The 18,936-nt window shown below is 40.0% G+C and overlaps 1 protein-coding gene across 4 annotated transcripts; it reads right to left on the bottom strand.

The window, feature by feature from the left end:
- Window positions 1-1,304: 1,304 nt before the first annotated feature.
- gne (glucosamine (UDP-N-acetyl)-2-epimerase/N-acetylmannosamine kinase) lies at window positions 1,305-15,199 on the bottom strand. Of its 4 annotated transcripts, XM_030421435.1 has the most exons (15): window positions 10,822-11,647; window positions 7,608-7,631; window positions 7,441-7,512; window positions 7,061-7,212; window positions 6,624-6,870; window positions 6,162-6,369; window positions 5,911-6,063; window positions 5,546-5,758; window positions 5,114-5,201; window positions 4,330-4,540; window positions 3,819-3,948; window positions 3,510-3,731; window positions 3,046-3,228; window positions 2,704-2,820; window positions 1,305-2,597 (listed from the first exon to the last, which is right to left on the bottom strand). In XM_030421435.1, exons 1-15 carry the CDS (start codon window positions 10,858-10,860, stop codon window positions 2,362-2,364), a joined length of 2,295 nt encoding a protein of 764 aa, XP_030277295.1. In that variant the 5' UTR covers window positions 10,861-11,647; the 3' UTR covers window positions 1,305-2,361. The 4 variants fall into 4 exon arrangements, with proteins under 4 accessions (XP_030277295.1, XP_030277325.1, XP_030277306.1 ...); XM_030421465.1 differs by lacking the exons at window positions 7,608-7,631; window positions 10,822-11,647 and adding an exon at window positions 14,911-15,199; XM_030421446.1 differs by lacking the exon at window positions 7,608-7,631.
- Window positions 15,200-18,936: the final 3,737 nt, after the last annotated feature.

The raw sequence follows: 18,936 nt of genomic DNA, 5'->3' as shown, positions 1-18,936 counted from the left end.
CACGGGTCCCATGATCTGCTACGTGCTGTCAGAGATGTGAAAAAAAATATCCGCAGTCTGCGATTAGGGGAGATTCAACTGCAATACATCGGACCTGATAGCACTGTCAGTCCCTTAGTCTATTATTTATTTAATGTCTCACTTACTAAACTTAACATGCAAAAGAAAAAACAAAAAATCATAAACATTACACATATATATACTGTAATGTATATGGATTTCTCTTCTTGTGCAAATCCAAGGATACAGAGTACATATTTAATACTTTTTGATTTGTATTGTTTTCATGAAAAAATAATCATTTTAAGGCTGGTGAAGCACCCTGGTAACATGTGTAATGTCCAGCCCAAGTATAATGTCATGGCGGTTAATTATTAACAGCTCTGATAGTCTCAAAGGGCTCAGGTGACAGGTTAGAGCTCACCTGACTTGAGGGTATGCAGGCAGGAGCAAATCAATTGGTTTTACATAAACATCAGACAGACTCAGTGCTATAGTATTTCAAAGATTGAACTTACAATTCTAAAATTGAATTGTATCTTGCTGATACAGGACATTTGTTAAAAAAAAAAAATATTTCATACTGCTCTGGACTTTTGTAGGGATGTAGGACAGGACTATGACCTTGTGATTTAAATCTCGAGATAATTAAATGATAGGATTGAATGATTCAAGAGAGCACAGAATAATACATCTAAATGTTTTTATTTTTTGTAATCCAAATTTTTATGATGATGACAATTCAGTCAATTATTATACAAACTCATGATATTATCTGACGACTGTAATACAGGCATACTGTTAGCTAGTAAGCTTAGTAAACCGTGCAGCTATTAGCTTACTCTGCCCGGACTGGGCGCTCAGAGCTCTTTGGGGAGGGTTGGTGTCGTTCACTATCGGACCATCACATTTTAATGTACAAAGTAGCCAGGGGCTAGCTGGGCTTCAACAAAACTTCTTACACATTGCACCTTTAAAAATCCAGGAGACTCATTTGGGAAAGTCAGTAAACCTCTTTGCTCTACTGGACCCATGGAGCTTTTTAATCTTGTCATTATTTTCCATAAATCTTCTTTTTTCAAACTACATGACATTTATTTGGGGTTATTTACAACTGAACATGTGTTTTACATGTATTTCTAGCCTGTAGATGCTGAAGTTAAAAGTTTGTTTTCAACTGCAATACATTGCAATAGTTGCACTTGTCTAGGTGGACATCAAACTAAGAAGCTGCGTAAACCCTCCTAAATGGAAACAATATCATCAACTATATTGTATCTTTAAGAGAGTCAATTTATCATGCATTTCTTAAACATAAGAGCGGATTTATTTGGAAATAAAACAAAAGAATTACAAAGAAATGACTCCTAAAATTCCAGAAGCATTTCATGAACATAACCGTATGTAACAGTACATACAAACCATGTCAATATTTTGATATGTCTTCAGAAGGCGTGAAGAAAACTTAAAAATCAGTTCCAATCTTTATAAGGTCTATGGTAATGAAATGTTAAAGAAACCCACTTGATTCAGGCAAAAGATTGCTGGCCCTCATCATAACGTAGCAGCTATTACTCATCATAACGTAGTAGCTATTAGACTAAAGTAACTGCTGCCTTAACATTTCATTAATATATAGAGTATGTCAGTATAACATTTTAACAGTTACTTCATTGACTATTCATTACCCTTGAAGCTTTAAAGACCACCAACGATTCAAACATCATCTTAAAGCACTTACATTTGCTTCTTAAATAATTTAAATTATAACAAAACATGGAAATGTAACATATTATCATGGTTGTTGTTACTCATGTCTCATAAACAGATCACCATAAAGAATGACAACTTCGAATGAAAGGCGAGATGGCAAGAACTAGGGAGAATTGAGAGGAAGCTACAGGAGAATGTTCCAGTAATATTTTGGTCACATTTCAAACAAGCTTTCTATTCTGTCACTTTACCCACCCATCCACATCACATGTAGTAGAGTGGAGTGGAGTCCTACCCTGTGCGGGTAATTTTAGCATAATGATGGCTTTGCTGTTTACTCAAAAGCTGATGCTTGACTATGCAGATAAAAAAAGAGTGGTGGGATTTCTGGCCCGTGTATTGGACCCACTTTACACATGAAGCATCAAGGTTGGACTCATCCAACATCTGATCTGGTGAAGGCAATATTCTCACAGGCTTGAGAATGTGTTTCTAAATAAAAAAAATGTTTTTCATTGTCTTTCACTTTAGCCCTCAATATGTATCCCCTAGATATGCTTATTTGCATCTTTATCTAGGCAGAAGAGCTACTACTTTCAGTTTTACAGTCTGTTGGAAGCAGTTCTTATTGAACCAGGATGATATCCTTCAATATATCCTTCTGGTTGCATAGTCTAACACCATGCTAGCTGCTCCGAGTAAAGCTGGTTCCTCCAAGTCCGATGTGACGACCTTGATGCTCTGTGCAGAGATGAGGGCTCTCTCAGAGATGATGCGCTGCACTGGGACCTGGTAGTAAGAGGCCAAAACTCCAGATAGAATAACCAGCGAAGGGTTCACTATGTGAAGGATGTTAATGATGCCAACGCCAAGTGCTGTGGAGGCTGTGGAGATGAGAAGATAAAGAATTATATTAATTATAATAACCATAATGTGTAGTTTGAATTTCTCTCACATATTTGTGAGTGTGTGCTTGCTTTGCGCTCTAACCCTTGTTCAGAACGGCATCGGCTTTGGAGTTCCCCAGTCTGGCTGCGTTGATGAGGTGTGCAGCGGTGATTGGCTCAGAGTGCTTCATATCCATCCCCTCCACCTTCAGAAGGTCCTCTAAGAGACATATAAAACAGACAGGTCAGATTTACATATGTTTTAATGATGAAATCTGGATTCATCGATAGGAATATGCTAATTATGCTCCATCCTGCTAGATTTCAACAAAGTTAAGTCATAATCTCTAATACCACTTGAACAACAGTCAGATAAAATAATCATGTGCATAAAGTTGTTTTCAGGGTGTCACACATGTAATTGGGTCCTCCCTCCCTCACTCACCATCGTGCAGTCTTTTGGCCTCTCTCTGCAGGGCCATGCCGGACGCGTAGGCCTCGATGCATCCACTGCTGCCACACGAACACTCTGGGCCGTCTAATGAAACCATGATGTGACCCAGCTCCGCGGCGCAGAAGGTACTGCCGTGGACCAGCTCATTTTGATGGATGATCCCTCCTCCAATACCTACACACACAGAGTAGAGATAGTAACTTCAGATCGTCAGTGCAACTAAGCCACTGGCTTGAGCATTTAATTGAGGCTATTGTGATGATCACAATTTGCTTCAATTCATGATACAGGGCTCGCTGGCCAACATCAGAACATGTTAAGAAACTTAAAAATGATTCCAAATTGAAGAATCATTATTATTATACAATAATTCAGATTATGACAGTTTGATGACATGTAAGAACTTGCACCAACCCCTCTTGCGCTGATAATGAATGTAAATCCTGACATCTCACCTGTCCCAGTGATGACAGTAGCAAAGTTTTCCACTCCTTTGCCGTGGCCGAACTTCCTCTCAGCCAACGCTGCACAGTTTCCGTCATTGTCGACCCAGACGGGCAGGTGCAGGGCGTCAGAGATGGGTGTCCTCAGGTCCACTGAGGACCACTCCTGGATCAGCTTTGTGGAGTGAAGGACCACGCCTTCCTGAGGGTTTACTCGCCCGCCCGTGGACACTCCTTAGATTTAGACAAAGCGCTGTGAGAATAGTTCAATAATGCTGTTATTCATTAACAAATGTGAGTGTGTTTTATGTTTTTTCTTACCAACACCGAGAATTCTACAGTTGAGGCACACTGCGTCTCGTGTAGCATCTGCACACATCTTCAGTAACAGCTGCATCCTATCCTCAAAGGTCTTAGGATTGGACTGAGTATACTTCTTCACGATGTTACCCTGGACAGAGGAGGATGTAGTGAAGAGAGAGGGGAGAGAGGTAGAATTGGTTGAGAGGAAATCAAAAGGTACATTGAGATGATAAAAGCAATGTATCGCCAATGTTAAACAAAAAATAAACTGTTACAATTTATGGTTAACTAATGATGATTGTTACAAAATTTAAGCAGGAATTGAATCAAAATGAAGTCACATTATATGATAATGTAAGATATTTGTGCTTTGAATTTTTATTTTAATTTAAATCACAGCTTTAATGAAACCCATTTAACAGAAAAGTAAAACCAAAATCTTCATGAGCAGGACCGTGATGACCACTTTAGGCTCGCAAAAATGGAATGTCGGCTACATCAATAGGATAACAGAGTACACGCAGCCTACCCTCATGCAGACGATGGCCACTCTGAGGTTGGTCCCTCCCAAGTCAACTGCCAGAGCGCTCTGTGTCTCCAGGATGTGATCGATGTCCTGGGAAATGGAATCTTTCACCGGAGGGAAACAGAAAGTCTTCTGGAGGGGCTCACTCAGGTCGATGGTACGTAAAAACTTGAGAATTCGAGGGACTGCGCTGCCATCGCCATAGATCTTAGAGCTGATGAGAAGAAGAAATACACCTTTGTTCATTTGGTTCTATATCATCCAGTTTTAAAAAACTAAGGATTATCCATTTTCAAAAAACAGATCAATAACCCTAATGTAGAACCCCATAACGACCCCAAAACACGAATAAGGCTAACAAAGACAATCTGCAAGACAGGCAGCCCATTTATCAAAGTAATTAATTTATGTGTCTTTTGTAGGTTTATGTAATCTAAATTATAATCTCTAGTGTTATGGAAAGGTGTACTGAGAAATCTGCTTTTTCATTTGTATGGAACAAACACAGCTGGGGTGGTGCATATTATACAAAAATATCACAAAATACAGCAAATAAAATAGTTCTGGAGATAAAACAAGATGCTGATTTTTTGGCAACAGATTTCTGGACTTAAAAAAAAATACTAGTCCTGGTACAATGATGCTAAAAAATGTCCGCATTTCAGTGTTCGACAGGGTTATCAGGAATGAAATGCCGACCTGTTGACAGATATAAGAAATATTATTTCTCAGAACAAACTGGAGGACAAAGACCCAATGATACAGACACGCAGCACATTGTTCATACCAGGGGTATCTCTTTCCGAACTGCAGCTCCAGAGCGTGGTAGATCTTATTGTGAGTGTCGGCATCCCTGACATGAAGAACATTTTCACCTGGCAGAGAAAGAAATGACAGATGCTGAGATAAGCAGATTAATCATTACAAACATTACAAATTCTACGTTTTTGCTGTTAATCAAAAGTGGAAACTGTCACAGATACATCAATAAATGTCCTGGTGTCAAATGAAAATGAAGTTTAAAAGAACCAGCCTTATAAAAACATTTTTTTTTATCTCAAACAAATCAGTTCTGCATAGCTGAACTTCATGTGTGATGCTTCGTTGGTGATTTAATGTAACTCTTAACCTTCACCTTGCTTTCTCAGAGAGGATATCAAGACAACAAGTATAGCAAAGGCAGGCAGGTAACCATAACCTTGTTTTCTGTCGTACCTACCCGTTTCTCTGCCAGTTTGCCTTGTTCCCAGGTTGATGACAGGGGTGCCGAAGGCCCCAGCCTCTCGGACCCCACAACTACTGTTTCCAATCATGCAGCCAGCATGGCACACCAGCTGGATGAACTGCTCAAAGGGAATGTGCTTCACTGCCCGGAAGTTGGTGTGCTGCTCGATGCCCTTCTTTCGCATCACCCGCACCATCTCCTTACTTCCTGTTTAAGAAGAAAAGGACGGGTCATATGTACATCCATTTATTCATTCGATTAACTAGCTTTATGGTTGTTATCATAATTTTACTTTGAAAAACACTTGCAAATAAACAAAAACATGCAAGGAAACAAAAGGATCAGTAAGTGAAACTAACCAGCATCAATGTTAGGGAAGAGGATAAGGGTCCTTTTGTTGAAGGAGATCAGAGCATCTAGCATCAGCCCATAGATCTTAATGGATTGCTGGATGTCAGTGGTAACTGGGTGCTGCAGGGCCACTATGTAGTCATGCTCCCCAACATTGTCACCTGCAAAATTAAGAAAAAAAACCACACCACGCGTGACATATAAACAGACTCTAATTACACGCACAATTTTTCTGTCCCATGAGGGTATCTCAGCTTACCCAGCCAGCTCTTGATAATATCCATGTAGTCCTCTCTGTGGTGACTTGACAGCAGCTTATCATAAGAAGGGCAGCCAGCCAGCAGAATGCGAGAGTGGTCCTCACACATGGCGATGAGGTGCTGCTCTGCCATGTGCGTGCAGCAGGCGTGGTAATGGGCCAGTTTACTGATGGCGTGGCGGATTGAATCATCGATCGTACCGCTCACCTGGGAAAAGGAGCAAAGTGGAGAACACATGCTGTATATCATTTGGTAACCTTTACTAAAAAGTTCTTGCACACCTTTAACTCTTACAGATTGGGGCATGTCTGTGTTGATGATTTGTCATTTCCATCCTTTATGCGCTAGGTTTGCTTTCACAACCTCTTCAAAGGTGAAAGCAAGAAAAGGAACACACACTGTAAAAAGTACAAAAAAGTACAATTGTTTTACTAATATACTCTCGGGCCAAGACTCCTCACCTCTCCTCCCTCCAGGTGAAGTATTCTTATGTTCATCAGTGCTGCAGCGGTTGCAAGAGCCAGCGCGTCAAAACGGTCGCCGTGGACGACCAGGATGTCAGGGCGCAGCCTCTGTAGGACATCAGGAAGCTTCACAAGTGCCAGCCCAACGCTCTCCACCATAGCTGCTTCATCCTCCCCTCTCACAATGGTGTGGAGCTTGGAGCCAATGTCAAAGTCATCCTGCTCGATCATACGAAAAGTATTCCTGCAGAGGGTTAGGGTTAGGGTTAGGGTTATACAAGACAAGTTCATAGAACAGAGGTCAATGCTGCACACATGTCTTAACCCAACCCAACACCTGTGGCCAATTAAGCATTATGTTATGTTTGTAATAATTTATATACAACTTCACTGGTTTGCAATGAGCTGCTTGCTGTTTTGCTACTTGGTCTTACCCGTAGTCATCAATGAGATGGGAGCCAAGCACCACAACTTCCAGTTCAAACTCGTCTGGGTGGGCTTTGAGCCCAAACATGATAGGGGCCAGCTTGGAGTAGTCTGCTCTGTTGCATGTCGCCACACACACCCTCAATCTTCTCTTCTCACACTGCACCAAATGGATGTGGAACAACACAAATGACAATAGTTGAATTTATTGTGCACAACTAATACATACACAGCCCTCTCTACATAAGATGCCTGATATATTTAATTATTCCACTACTGGATCTCCAGGAATACAACCAGTTTTGTATATTAAGGCTTCAGATATTGATTTTTTTCTCCAACAACTACAAAATAAAAATAAAGTCTAATTCCAGAGTCAAAGTCATACCTGATTCTGTTCTTCTGTCCTTTTTCTTTCCATCCTTCCTCTGCCCCTTTGCATTCTCATATAGTATAGCTCCTGGAAAACAAAGACAAAAGAGAGGGTGAGATTTTGTAAAGCATAACATGATCCATTATTTTTAATACCCTAGCCCACCCACAGGTCATACTCACTTGGGCCTTCCAAATACTCAGATGCTGTAGCATGAAACACAACAAAACTACACTAAAAATGTTTGGTATTTTACATGAATAACACATATGACACATTTCTCCAGAGGTGGGAAACATGCTGTGAGACAGTGCTTTGCATGGCAATGCAAAAGTCAAAGTTTGACCGGTTTTCAGTGAACATGGCTTCCTTGATGCTTTTAATAGCTGCTGCCATCTGCTGCTGTGAATGCATCATGACAAGCAATTTCCCAATCAAACATTCAAAGCCTTGTTCTTAAATATAACACAGCACCAGTTCTCAAGATTCATTACCAGATAACATGCAAAGTTTCTGTATATATTTGAGCTAATGTGGTAAATCACAGGGACCGCAAATTCCAGAACGGATTGAGTGCTTGGAATTCACAAACTTAGATTAGATTCAGCCACTAACTGTTAAACTTCTTTGCACTTCTGAGAAAAGGAACGTACAAGGTCACTGACTTCAGAATGAGCTAACAAACATGGGGGGAAAAAAAAGGGTTCCCACTGTGGCACAAATGTTAAATTCCATCATGTTTTCCATGCTGTGATTCATGGCTTACCAGAGACCATGCTGCCTGTAATATTGTCTAGCCAATGCTGTTACGAGAACCACTGCAAGTGTCATACTGCCTTATATTCTGATAATACATTTTACTGGTGTAAATGTGTAGACGAATGGTAAATGTAGAATCATTAACCACTGTGGATTGTTAACTGTTTGTAATTGCCTAATGGTATCAAATTGATCCAACCCTGCAGTGTAGCCAGATCAAAAGTCAAGGTGCTGGGCACTATTTAGAAAGAAAACTACAAAACAAAGTAGAATGTCACTCAGAAGAGTATACACCTCCGCAATGCCCAACGGTTCACTTTCATTCAATCAAGGCTAATCCAATATCAAACTTGATAGCCCTGTCTCACTATACATTTTAGACCAGCCAAAACTGCCTAACCATAATTTAATCACACGCCACAGAGTCCATGCATTATTTCCTGAGAAAATAATGAAAATGTGAAATATTCCCCATCTCTCAATTTTAAATATGTCCCCCAGAATCCACACCAAAAGTTAATGGGGTCAATCCTCGGACAAAAACAATACTAAGGTCAAAGGGTAGGAATCACAAAAGATGCCAATACCGAAATTCTGCTATTGATATACATCAGAAGAGATTAAAACACTTTTACGCAATGAGCTCTAAAATGTGGTTATTAAAAGCTTGTGTCAGAGATTTATAGAAGAGGCAGGATTTAATACAGATTAACAATAAACATTATTGTCTACTTGGAATCAGTACACCGAAACACTGAACTTTGCAGGGAATTTAGTGATCATAAATTACCTTAAGCATCTTTTTCTGCATTATAATCTCTAAAAAAAAGTTTTCACGTCAGTGCATTTCAGACAACGTAAGTGTTCAGTAAATATTGGCCTTTAGGCCAACCATTATATTGCTCGGGCTCTAATACAATATAAGTCTTTAAGAAACTGCAACAACTTCAGTTGCCTCTGATATAGCACTTAGAATTAAATCATGTTATCATTGCCAGTATTGTAATAACACAAGTTGTGTAATGTTTGTGTAATAATGATTTATTACACATTTTCAACCGCAAATCATGTCCCCAAAGGAAAACTGATAATAGAATGTTTTCAGTCATTTTTCATCTCGAGGCAAAAAACATTTCACTACTATGCTGTAAGGATTTTTTTCACTATAACACTATCTAATTGACATAGCTGAGCACTCTTATCAGTATGAGCCACCAAAGTAATCCAGCATGCAAGTAAAAGTTCCTGACTTGAGCTGGACAGCGAGGAGAATACCTCATGGTCTGTTACAAATAAACTATTTTTGAGCAGGTGACAGACAACACCCGAATGCTGCTCAACCTGATCAAACTTGACCTGTCATTATTGAATGGTTTAAAGTAAGAAGGAGGAATCGAGACAAAGGCGGGCTCTGGCAGTTGTACCAAGCTCAGCTAACAGGAAATCGGTTCAACAGGACAGCAGCCATCCTTGTTTTGACTGGTCCCTGGTTGGCTCGCAATCAACGTGACAGAATAACGTGAAACTAAACTTAATGGGGTAAAATTACAGAAGAGCCAAGTCATTATATTTTTACCTCATAACAGGATTTCTGGTCATACATAATTTTAACTAGTATTATGGAGGTTTATGAATGAGCTGCCGCTGCAGTCCACCTTCAAATAGGATACTTCTATCCCTTTGCAAACACTGTGCCCTTGACAATGCACAATTGTCAGTAGTTTGTTTACATTGCCAGGCTATCTGTCACCAGTCAGTGCCACCGTACCCACTGCAAATCTGTCTCGATAGGCTTTTTATTTTCCGCTCAATAACCTTTTTATCTGACTAAACATCAATGCGATTTGCGACTTCAGCAGGGCTTAACATCGTCCTTCTGCGTCCACCCTCTCACTCACACACTTTTAAATGTAATTAAAATGGTTAAAGCATCACGATGTTTCAGCCTGCCTTTCATTTAGTGTGAGGGCTGATGTTTTACACTATCATCGCTTTGACGAAGCAACGCTGTTTAGTTTATGTTCTGTTAAATCATTATTTTTGTTAAATCACTCCTGCTAAATGTTTTTCTCTTTCCATCTTTGTCATCATCATCTTACTTTTACAAATATCCGGCTATAGTCAGAGACAAATACTCTGATGAGCGCCAGGAAGTTAAGGACACTATCTGAACAGCCTATCGTAAAACATAGAAATTCAAAGACAGCCTATCGTAAAACATGGAAATTCAAATACAGCCTAAAAATCAACAGCCTCACCTTTAGAGGTGAAACAGCACCGAGTGAATTCCTACTGAAAACAACCTTGTACCTTACCTCAATTTTCATGTGTCGGATCACACAAAAGACCCACTTGGACTAAATCCTGTGATTTACCCTGAATCGCATTCAGCACACCGTGACTTCTACTCAAGCATCACAAGACAGCATCAGCAGCCAGAGTTATTGTATGGGGGCAGGGACGCATGCAGAAAGCTAAGGCAGTGATGACTATGGCAACAGAGGAAGAGACATACTGTACAGACATTATTTAAGGAGAGGTAGTGACAGACAGCGAGGAAGAAAAGGGAGGATGTGAGGATAAAGATGGAAAATATGAGAGAGGGATGAAGGAGGAAAAAAAGGCCATCTGACTCACATGTGGGTTTATGCATAAAGACCCCGGATGCGCTTCCATCCCACGTCTCTGGATTCTCAGCTAAAAATCACTCTTTGCTATTTTTTTCAAATCCTTCTAAAAAATTTTTTTATTTCTCTCTTTAGCCCAGCCGCATTATTCAATGGAGGGAGGGAGGACATGCGCGAGCCAGCGAGCAGCAGAGGAAGGGAGAAAAGAAGAGAGAAAGAGGTGGGGTGACACAGACATACAGCTGGGGGAGGGGCTGCGTGAGAACGGGGCTGGGTTGATGTGGATTCAAGCTTGTGATTGGCTGCGAGGAGAGAAGAAAGAGCATGTGGCATCCTGCCACATACAGCACACTAGATCGTCTTGGGAGTCCCTGACTAATAAATAGAGTCTCCATATCTATCTGAAATAACAGATGTCGGAAACAATATGCTTCAGATCAATCTGCAGTGTCAGAAAATCTGATGATCTTCAGCTTAAAGGTTCCTGCCTGTACAGCACCAATAATTCTGTTTTAAAACGGGGCAAGCACCTTAAAGTTACGGGAAGTGCCAGATCTATCTAAAGGAAAACACGTGACACACTGGGTAAATTTAAAACATCAGATAACTACTAAAAATCACCATTGATTTGTATCACTTTAGTCAAGAAAGTCTAGATGTCAAGGAAGTACGGCCAATTATCTATAGTTCTGAGGAAATACAGTCACCATATTTCAGGTAGCTATGGCAACACACGGTAAAAGAGGGAAACAGCTCAGTGTGTTTGTATCCATTTCTGTAACTTCTAAAAATATTACTTGTGAATAGTAATTTCTGAATTTCACACAACACTTAATCCCATGTGATGAATTTGAGGGGTGTCACAATTCTCCAAATCCATGGTTTGATCTTTATTTTTAGTGTCACTTTAATTTGATTCAATTTAGCCAATATTTTGAGCACTGGCAGCTATGCCTTCGTTAGACTAATGGATCTGAATTTATAAAGATCACCAATTTATTGGGTTAAAGCCCTAATTTGTATGAGCTTGAGGAGACACAGCATCTATTAATAAACACCAATTAAGCGGCAACTTCACAATTTTGAGTTTCCTGCCCCTAAAACAGCCCTGTATTAAAACAATGTAAGGGGCCATATTGTTTTCTCAGATAGTTGTTTTTTTTCTTATATGAAGATGGAATGATGATGTTTATCCTGTTGTTATTACTCAGTCGAATTTTACACATATGAGTTCCACTGTTTCTATTACTTCAGACCTCAGCTTGTTATATCTTTTATCTATCCTTTTACAACCTGAAAAAACACTGGTGAAAGGTGTTGCTCGATGTACATATAGAAAAGTATTGACCACATATTTTATAGAGTTGGGGAGCACTCATCCTTTTGGTTTTGTTAATCATCCCATCTACAATCAGTCTTTGTCCAGACCTGTGCACACCAACCAGCACAGATAAGCCTGCAGAGAGTCAGCTGAACTCTGGTCTTCCCTGTACTAACAAACTGCACCACCTGCATGCCTTCACCTCATTGGTCCTAAATGATTTACCTCAATCAGACCTTGCTGTGGTCAGAAGTCAATATATAACAAGCCATAAAAAACAGTTCACCTACTGCAGTCCGCCACGTCTGTTTCACAGGACTGTTTACTGACTGTTACCAGGGGTAGAGGACTTACAGACTTCTACTTTGCTCAATTTACAGAAAGAGAAACATTAAATTATAAATCAAAAATATTTTTTAAAAAGTCACACTTACAATTGTATTAATGCAAATAACAAAGTAATGCAGCCGGCAAATCCTTAAGTACAGGGAGACTGTTTCCATGTCTGGAGGACAAGTCTTTTTGCTGAGCACTCTATGCAATCATGTAAAAGAGGGGGAGACTTTAAGGGTGCCCTCAGGCCAAATTCTTAATTCTCTTTGAAATAAAGCCAGGAGCCAATTGACTACTTCCATGTGACTTTCTTAAGAATACTACTGTGTTTACTCATACCTCAAAAATAAAAAATAAACATTAATTGCAGCCCTAATCCTAACTAATGAGGGGCAGTGTCAATGCCTCAGTGACAGGTCATATCATTGCAAAACATAATGACAGTCACATAACATCAAGCAAATATTAGCTCACAAACTGTGTCAATCCCTGTATTTGTAATGAGGGAATGGCATTGCTGGCACTGATTCAACGAGCTGGCTGTAAAAATGAACATAGGCAGCGTAAACTAGCCTAAGTGATTACACAATTGTGACATCCTGGTTCACAAAAGGACACAGATTATACCACATTAAACTAAACATTGACCTCACAGAGTTGGTTTAATGTAGATTCACTCTAACGAAGCAGAAGAGCAAACAAAGCAAGGGGCCATGAACTTTGCCTTCAAGCTGTTCAATATAGAAGTACCATCAAATGAGACTAAAAAGTATACAGGGTAGACTTACTTGTTGACGAACATGAGTTCCAAACCTCCTCATATTGTCTTATAAAAAACAGCTAGCTGATGTATATATATTCTTTAAAAACAATGTTCCCTTTTAACTAGCTATGGTTTTCATTACTCTTATCATGGAGAAGTAATAGCTATCACTTCCTTTCTTCATATAACATTTCTGACTTTCAGGACCAATATGTGCTGTACCAAGCTTATGAGGGCCTGACTTTAAGATAACAATCAAGCATCATAAAAATTATCTTTTTACAGTGTTACTAGTGAGGCTCTGTAAATAGTAGACACAACGTACAGATAGCATGTCGTACATCTCTGTTGATGAGATACTGCCATCTAATGTCCTTAATAAGGAAGCAAACAGTTGTCCTGTAGGTGTTAGCACATTCCAATATTTTGATGTGAAACTCACCTGGATCTGTTGTCCATACCCAACAAATCAAATTACATAAAGTAAAATTATAACATTACTCTGGATTGACTTAAAGTGATGTTGCTGTGGCTTGCACTTAATGGTAATGTAAAACAGTCAGATAAGATGAACTCACGCTGTATTATTTTTGCAGATTGGTGAGATGGTTAGCCCCCCTTTATCAAAATGAAGTCAATATATCTTCATATCCCTGCAGCATAAAGGCACCTTTGTGAAGCCAGAAAAGTTCAGCAAGAGGTTCAGTTGGCTGCCATTTTGACTCAGACGAGGTTCAGATTCAGCAGCTTACGACAAGCATCTGATGGCGACATAAGTCAATTCTACGCTGATATGTTTACTCGGGGTTTTTTGGTTCAAAAATGTCATCGAACATTATATTTACTTGGAGAAGACCCACTAGAAGCGAACAAGTCGCGCGACATCGCTTCTACTGCCCCTCGCTCCAAGCGATGGACGTGTCAACTCTCGCAGGCTAGCGAGTAGCAGGCTGATGGGGAAGCCTGTCACTACTGCCAACACTCCGTGAGGATGTGCCACACAGCACTTAAGTTTTGTTTACATCTGTGATCCTTAAGGCCAGGGACACAGTAAAAGTGGTCCCGGAATGGGCAAATAAGAGTTTCTCCTCCGGAGACATTCATCCACCACAGGTAACGGTAAATACTTGCGACTTCACTTCCCCACGCTCCGTCACGTTTCCTTCATCGATTATCCGGAAAATCCCCACGAAAACTTCAGGCGAATCTATCTGCATCACGTTAAAAGCTCGACTTAGTGCAAAATTACTTTTTTTCTTCTTGCTGGTCAGTTCCGGGTCGCCTGGTATCCCACAATGCCTTGCGAAGGTATTCCCTCCTCTCCCATATAAAATAACAGGGGGCGAACTTCGCTTCGCGTCCCGCTGCCAGCCGTCGGTATTTACCGTTACTGCGGTCTGGCTGTAGCTACAAAGTTATCCTAGGAAGAGCTAGCCCGCTGACGAATCTGGTAAGGAGTAATATACCTTCGCTAACACCACCATATAAACATCAATTCACTGTTATATTGGTAACTTAGTGTTTGGAACTTTCCCTAAATTATCGTCAATGAACGTTTCGCAGTGGCGTAGCACCTAAAGTTAGCTAACGCTAGCTGGTGAACTCAACCTCACAGTTAGCTGAAGTTATCAGTCCATATCAATTTATAACATTGCTGGGGATTTCCAGGTGATGACAGTTACCTTTAGTTATCCGGAGATGCCGTTTTCATCTCATGCTGAAACTGTCGGCGGTCATAGTCACTTATTTCTCTTCTGCTTTGGGTTTCCAGTGGTTGCCAGCCTACGGGCATCTGGGGCACTCACACGAGGGGGGCTCACAGTCAAACCAGGGCGGACTGACCGCGAGAACTACACCGGATGTGCGCGATTTGGATCATCATAATAAAACCCTTTACAAAAACAAGAACAAAGAAAAAAACACAGAAGAGGAGATCCTTACATCACTTCTCTTTCCTTCTTCCTCTTCCTCTGCTACCAGGAAGTATTTTAGAGCAGCACTGGGTATACACACAGTGGCACATAGCCAATCGGATCCCCCGGATCCATTCCTGAGATGAGCTGATTCATGAGCCGACACGCCCATATAGATTGAGTAGATAAAGTACTGCACAGTATACACAGTAGTCAGAATTGCCACCACCCCAGCATCAACATGCTGAGTTAATGTGTCAGTATTAATAAGCCAAAAAATAAAATATGCTATTTGTAATAATATAACATTCTGAAAGGGTGCATTATGCAGAGCAAGTACTTTTTCTTTTTCGACTAAAATTACTCGTACTTCTGTTCTTTTACTCAAGTAACAGTTCAAATATGCCATTTCTTGCACCGTCGCATTTGTTTTATTTGTTGTGTTTTACTTACACTAGGTTTATGATATGAATATCACAGGCCAACCGAGGTATATACAAATAAATATAAATTCTCAGTTGCATTGGGTTGTTGCAACAGTATAAATACCAGTAAACAAAAGTAAACATTATGCCTTCTTCTTTGGAAAATTATGCATTAAAAGTGGGGCTGGATTCGTCACAACAATTGATGGAACCAGTTTTATTTTGGCAAGCTTTTAACTGTTGCAGACTAGGGGTGTGCCAAAATATCGATACTACGATATATCGCGATATTTCGTCTTGAGGTACGTTATCGATACACTGGTGCCAAATATCGATATTTTAAAATGTAAACAAAAAAATATATATATTATTTTTTTTTTGGCCCACCACCACCACCCCTCTTCGGAAGACAGCTTTATCTTTATTCAAACATAGGTATACAACCAAATAAAATAAAAAAAAAAATGGTTTAAGTAACTCTGAAACCCACACATATAGATATTTAATGAGTTGTTGTAGTCAGTGTGTGTGTTAAGAAGAGACACTGTGCAATATACTCTTTGTTTACTTGGCTGTCATTCATGTGAAATTGATTGACAATGTTTTGTAATTCCTGTGAAATGGATTAAGTGCAGTCAATAAATTCTGAATTTCTTCAGTGACACAGATATCGTGATGTATCGTGGATGAAATTCCTTGCAATATATCGATTATCGCAGAATTGCTGTATCGTGATATTATCGTTATCGTGGGCAAAATATCGTGATAGTATCGTATCGCGAGGTACCTGGTGATACCCAGCCCTATTGCAGACCAGCACTTACAACTTCTGGAAACGTGTGTATGTGTGTGTGTGTGTGTGTGTGTGTTGTATGCGATGGGAGTAAATTAACACTTTGATTTTGTAAGTTTGTCTTAACTGTTTTATTACCAGTTGTACTCAATTTTAGAGGTGCTCTTGCTTTTTATAGTTTAATGTAAAGTAAATAGCTATGCATTGTCAGAGCACATGAACCATGTGTTTTTAGTTCTGAGTTCAGTATGGTGATGGCTTTCGGGTAGAAACTGTTGATGTGTCTTGTGGTGCGTGTTTTGATCTTCCTGTAGTGTTTACCGGAGGGCAACAGTTCAAACAGGTGACCTTGAGGAAAAGCAATCCTTTTTGGTCATGAACCCATCCTGCCAAAGAGAAACATTATAATTACAGGGGAGTGTTCCTCAACAGCACCTGTGCCGAGCAGTAACCACACAGCAGCGGTGAAAGTGGCAGCATTTTGTCTCAGTTGCAGACCCCATAGCGGCTGCTGTGATTTTATAACTGTGCTGCATTGCAGGGCTATTTCCCCCACAACCATGGGTGCGGTTGCATAAGAACTGACGGCATCGTGGTGGGTTTTTGAGGAGCCCTCAGAGGGAGATGGGTGGAGGAGGCTTGGGTGGAATTTGTTTGAAGAAAGGAAGAAAAGTCGCTAAAGAATGAGGAAAGTTTGTGGAAGGAATTATTGTTGAGGTGGAGAGTGAAGCAGAAAGAGAGAAAGAAAGAACAGGAGGGGCAGATAGCGGAGCACTGACAGTTTGATTGTTGGCTGTGCGTGGAGGTTTAGCAGACATGGGGTAAGGGGGTTGGGGGGGTAGCCTGAGGGATGAGTCAGTGAAGGAGTGTGTGTGTGTGTGTGTTTGTGTGTGTGTGTGTGTGTGTGTGTGTGTGTGTGTGTGTGTGTGTGTGAGCGAAAGAGACGCAGTAGGACGTGCACAGATACTGAAATGCAGTTACTTTATCTCTCTATTTGCTCTTCTCTTCCTTCCACTTAACCCCAAAATATCAAGATCATTCCTATATATTACTGTGTGTTTGTGTGTGTGTGTGTGTCTCTGGAGGGAAACTCTCTGCCTGGTCAGTGCAGTTTCTGTGCCACAGCTTTTAATGGTGACGTTGCACTGTAGGGCTGGCCGCTGTCTCTGCTTAATTGTTCACTTCCTGGAAACTGCACATTCTGACAGTCAACGTGACGGATGCTATTCAAAACAGGTTTTTCTTATGCAGCACACTGACAGATATAAGTAGATATGAAAGGAGGGATTTTCTCCTGCCTATGAACCCTTTAAATAGATTTGCGATTATTTGAGCATGACATGTTCATGTAATTCACTAATTTGGCAACATTCAACCACATTAAGATGTGTCTAATATGTTTTTCTGAGATCATATTTTTCATGTCCTTCCATCCTGTGTACATATATGGGTCCATTTACTTTAACCACAGGTTCCCCTATGCAGTTGATGGATTACATTTTGGAACATTTTACTGTAAAAATGATTGTTAAAACAAGTACTCCCAACAAACACTCTTAAATTTGATAAGACTGCACCCATGTGGAATAACAAATGCATTATTACCGGATATTACCCTCACATGCACATGGATAATCCAGTTTTTCCCTGTGGTCTTATGTGTTAACTCGGTCTGGGCTATAGTCCTTCAAAGCATTGTGCTGTCCTTTATCAGCTCATGCCTAGCACATGCTACATGTTCCTGCATTGGATTAAATGAATGAAACACGGGCCTACCTTCCCATTTTATTATGTCAATTGAATCAGTTTCATTGTGGATGCGGAGGAACAGTGAAGGAAGTGAGCTGTTCCGATGCTTTAAAAAGAAAACGTACCCAGAGGGCTTGGCTGCACGGAATGTGCTGCACTCCACTGCAGTCCAAGTGTCTGACTTGCAGTTGCAAACAACACGTGGCAAAAGATATGTCTAACTCACATGATTATTGTGAGGAATTTGACTAAAAATACATACGTATAGAATGCTGAAAGAATCTATGACATAAAACTGCTATGTGATTCAACATGAATATATTTAATGAGATGAAAAAAATATTTATTAATTTATTTGATTTCTTATCAATAACCACATTTTATGCAACAATCTGGTCAAGAGAGAAAACAACAAGAAAATGACAACAATGAAACTGTAAAAAAGATCTGTAAGTTAAACAGCTAAAGAGATACAGACAAGGTGATTCAAAGACATACAAGGAAAAGGTAAACATGAAAGAAAATGATACAAGGAAAAGTGTAATAAATAAATAAGTAGATATATAAAGATAAGTAAATCTACATGACAAGCTGATCTGAAGCACTGTAAAAACACTTTTAACTTATATTGCAATGGAAACATACTTCCACTTGCCAGTGTTTGGAAGACAGACTTTTGCATATAACCAGCACTGACTTCTGGATCGTTCACAATGACAACTGAACCTAACCTCACGCTCATACAATATATCACTCACGGAACGCACATAACACAAAAATGCCCCAAATGTGTCTTGTCTCATCACTTGTCATGTTTTGCTTCACAAA

This window comes from Sparus aurata, chromosome 1 (genome assembly GCF_900880675.1).
Source record: "Sparus aurata chromosome 1, fSpaAur1.1, whole genome shotgun sequence".
NCBI lineage: Eukaryota > Metazoa > Chordata > Actinopteri > Spariformes > Sparidae > Sparus > Sparus aurata.
Note: the sequence above shows the minus strand (reverse complement) of the source record. Positions and strands in the feature narration are given on the sequence as shown.